Source organism: Lipotes vexillifer, unplaced genomic scaffold, assembly GCF_000442215.2.
Source record: "Lipotes vexillifer unplaced genomic scaffold, Lipotes_vexillifer_v1.1 scaffold1482, whole genome shotgun sequence".
Lineage (NCBI taxonomy): Eukaryota > Metazoa > Chordata > Mammalia > Artiodactyla > Lipotidae > Lipotes > Lipotes vexillifer.
The window spans coordinates 62,132-65,370 of NW_006795391.1; the positions used below are offsets into that span (position 1 = coordinate 62,132).

At 47.9% G+C, this 3,239-nt stretch overlaps 1 protein-coding gene across 1 annotated transcript in view; it reads left to right on the top strand.

Moving 5' to 3' along the window:
- Nucleotides 1-904: 904 nt before the first annotated feature.
- Nucleotides 905-3,239, top strand: part of CCDC63 (coiled-coil domain containing 63) — a 29,033-nt gene continuing 26,698 nt past the window's right edge. Inside the window, 1 exon segment of the mRNA XM_007467607.1 lies at nt 905-1,032. Coding sequence (XP_007467669.1) covers nt 974-1,032 — 59 coding nt within the window. The 5' untranslated portion in view covers nt 905-973.

Sequence of the window (3,239 nt, forward strand, 5' to 3'; positions counted from 1 at the left end):
GGGGGGGAATGTCCCCACAGCTGAAGCTGGGCGAATTTCGATGTAACCCCATCAGAGGACACACTGCCCTGATGCCATCTTGCCCCTCTTCTTTGGGAACACAAGGAGCAAGAGGGTAACAGACATGCCAGAACCATCTGCCTGGCTCCTAATAATAAATCATGAGAGGAACAGGTTTCAGGCAAACATTGCTTTAAAAAAAAAAAAAAAGCCTCTTCTCACACCCGGGCAGCCATCTGCCATGTCCTCCTCATGTGCCAAGCTGTGGGAGGAGGAAAGTCTGCGGGGGGTGGGGAAGGGAGAGGGTGCTGCCGGGTCCTGCACCACCAGCAAGGGTGGCTCACAAGTTCTCTTCCTTTCGCCACTGTGAACAGGGTATCGCAGAGAAAGAAAGGAGCACTTGCTGGCTTTGACCTCCCTGGTTACAGTGTCTGAGCAGAGAGAAAGCACAATTCCTTCAAGATGCTGACGGTGGGTAACAGTAGCTCCTACATACAGAGGGCTTACTGTGAGGTCAGGCATTGTGCGGTCCTCTGTACACGTATTAACTCATCTAATCCTGACAACAAATCTATGTGCGCCCATTTTATAGATGAGAGACTGGAGACTCAGGGATGTTAAATGACTCACCCAAGGTCACACAGCAAGGCCACCTCTTCAGTATGCAATAATGAGGTCCAGCTTCCTCTCTACCCTGGCAACCCAGGGTGGGTTTTCCATGTAACACCTAAGCAGTTGACATCACCCAAGGGTGTTCTTCCTACTCCAGCCCTGCCCCAAGCACTCTTCTTGCCCTCCTTAAGCTGAAATGTGGGCTTTTCTAGACACCTAAGCTGTTGCTTAACACTCACCCTGTCTCACTCAGAAGAAGCACGGAAGAAAAGACCCTGTAAATTCCCAGGAACCTTCGGAGAAGACCAAAGAGCAGCTGGCCGAGGCAGAGCTTTGGAAGCTGAGGCAGCAGTTCCGGAAGATGGTGGACAGTCGGAAGTCCTTTAACTTCTGCTCCCAGCAGAAGATCACAAACCAGCAGTAAGTGTTGCTCAGAGTTCTGTACTGAGTGAACTTGGAGAAAATTTTGTGTTTGGTTTCATGGGGCTTGCCTTCTGATGGGGCCTCTGGGGCAGGGATCCACTTGGGATAGCTTTAGTGGGGAGAGGAGATTTATTCTCAGAGTTCAGGGTGTCTCAGGGACTCCAAGGGGAGCAGGGCACCCATGTCTCAGGGAAGGACACAAACAAGAAAGTGATTCTGGTTCCTGTTTCTTTCAACACATGGGTTTTGTTCCTTCCTCTCTGAATCTCAGCCATGGCTGGTGGGAGATGGCTGCCTCCAATTCTTGAGCGACCAAAGGCCACACAGAGAGACTGTTCTTAGTCAATTCCAATCCCAAAATTCCCAGGAGAGGGAGAATCTGATTGGCTTAGCTTGGGTCTGGTGTCTACTTCTGGCCCAATCAGCTGTGGCCTGGGGGCCATAGGACAAAAAATAGCTATGGGTATCCCCAGCGGTTCTAGCAGTAAAGGTGGGGAGTTCCCAGAGAAGGGGAAATCACCAGTTAGTGGATACCCCAAAGGATGTTTCCTGCTTGTGCATTATTATGGGATCTTCAGGCCTGAATATCTGAAATTGAGTTGCCCTAGAAATTTTGGTGTGTATAGTTTCTTTGGGCAACAGAAAGGTGTTCCCTGAGGTTAAATAACAAACATTAAACAAGCATTCTTAGATTCCATCCAAAGAAATGTGATTCCTTAACCACATCCATAATGTTTATACAGGCAGTAACTGCCTATTGTTAGAAAGAAAATTTTACTGTTAGATGATGTGTGAAGTTCAGAGGAGAGGGGAAAGGGGTTCTTTAGATTTTCCATGGATGGGTTCACTCAGAGCCACTGCTAGTCCATATGGGATCATTACGTGAATTAGAAAAAGGCACCCTTTCTCAAAGACCCTTTACTGCCATCTGCTGGAAACATTGTCATTATGTAGGGATTTTGTTAAAACAAGACAAAGTGTCTCTCAGAAAACTGTAGTAAATCAACAAATCAATGATATGCTTTCAAGCAGATGGTGCTCCCTTGGGCTGTGCAGTCCACAACCTGCACATCTGTGCTGGTGACCCTGATTCACAGCCTACCCTTGGTGGGCATTAGGAAATGCCTACTTCTTGATGTGGCTTCAGTTTTTCTTGAATCTTACTTACCCTTCTGCATCTCACTCTACCCCGATCCATTTGATCTGGTTTCACTGTGGTGGAAGTGAAGAGGAGGAGAGTGGAACAGAATTGGGGTGAGGTGAGTGAGGTGCTTAGGGCGTAATATTTAAGGAGGTGCTTTTCCCCAGCGCAGACCCTGCACCTATACCACCCTGAAAATGAAGGCCTCCTTAAATTTTGGGGCACCTCACTCCCCTCACTGCAGTCCCAGCCCTGCCTAAAGACGGACAAACCTTCCTTTTGCTTTTCTGACCTCACCGCACCCCCGAAAGCCTAACTCTGACCTACTATCCTGCTCTCTCTCTCTCTCTTTTCTCTGCACCTTAGCAAAGAACCCTCCCAAGAGGGGCTTAGGGGGAGAAAAGTCCCAAGGGCCAGGTTTAGAAGACAAGATGCTCTAGAACTGGGCGTGCACTCCAGTGGTTGTTAGCAACATGTGGCTATTTACATTTACAATTAAGTAAAATAAATAAAATTAGAAATTCAGTTCTTCAGTTGCACCAGCCACGTTTCAAGTGCTCAATAGCCACACGTGCCTGATGGATGCTGTCGGACAGCGCAGCTAGAGAACGTTTGCATCACTGCAGAATGGTCTACTGGACAGCGCTGCTTTAGAACATAAGTCAGCAAACGGTGGCCAATGGGCCAAGTCTGAGTGGCTGCCTGTTTTTGTAAATAAAGTTTTATTGGCACACAGCCACGCCTCTTCATTTTTGTGTTGCCTATGATTGCTTTGTTGAGTAGTTGCAACAGAGACCCTCTGGCCTGCAAAACCTAAAGTATTTACTCTTTGGCCCTTTATAGAAAAATCTTTGCCGACCCTGCCCTTGAACATTCTTTGCTGTTCTAGAGGGGCGCTTCCAAAACTTTAAAGTGCGTACAGGTCACTTGAGGATCTTGTTACAAAGCAGGTTCTGATTCAGTAGGTCCTGGATTGAGACCTGAGCTGCTGCATTTCTCCAAGCTTCCAAAGGGCATTGAGGCAGCTAGTCTGCAAACCGCACTGAGCAGCAGGGATAGGCTG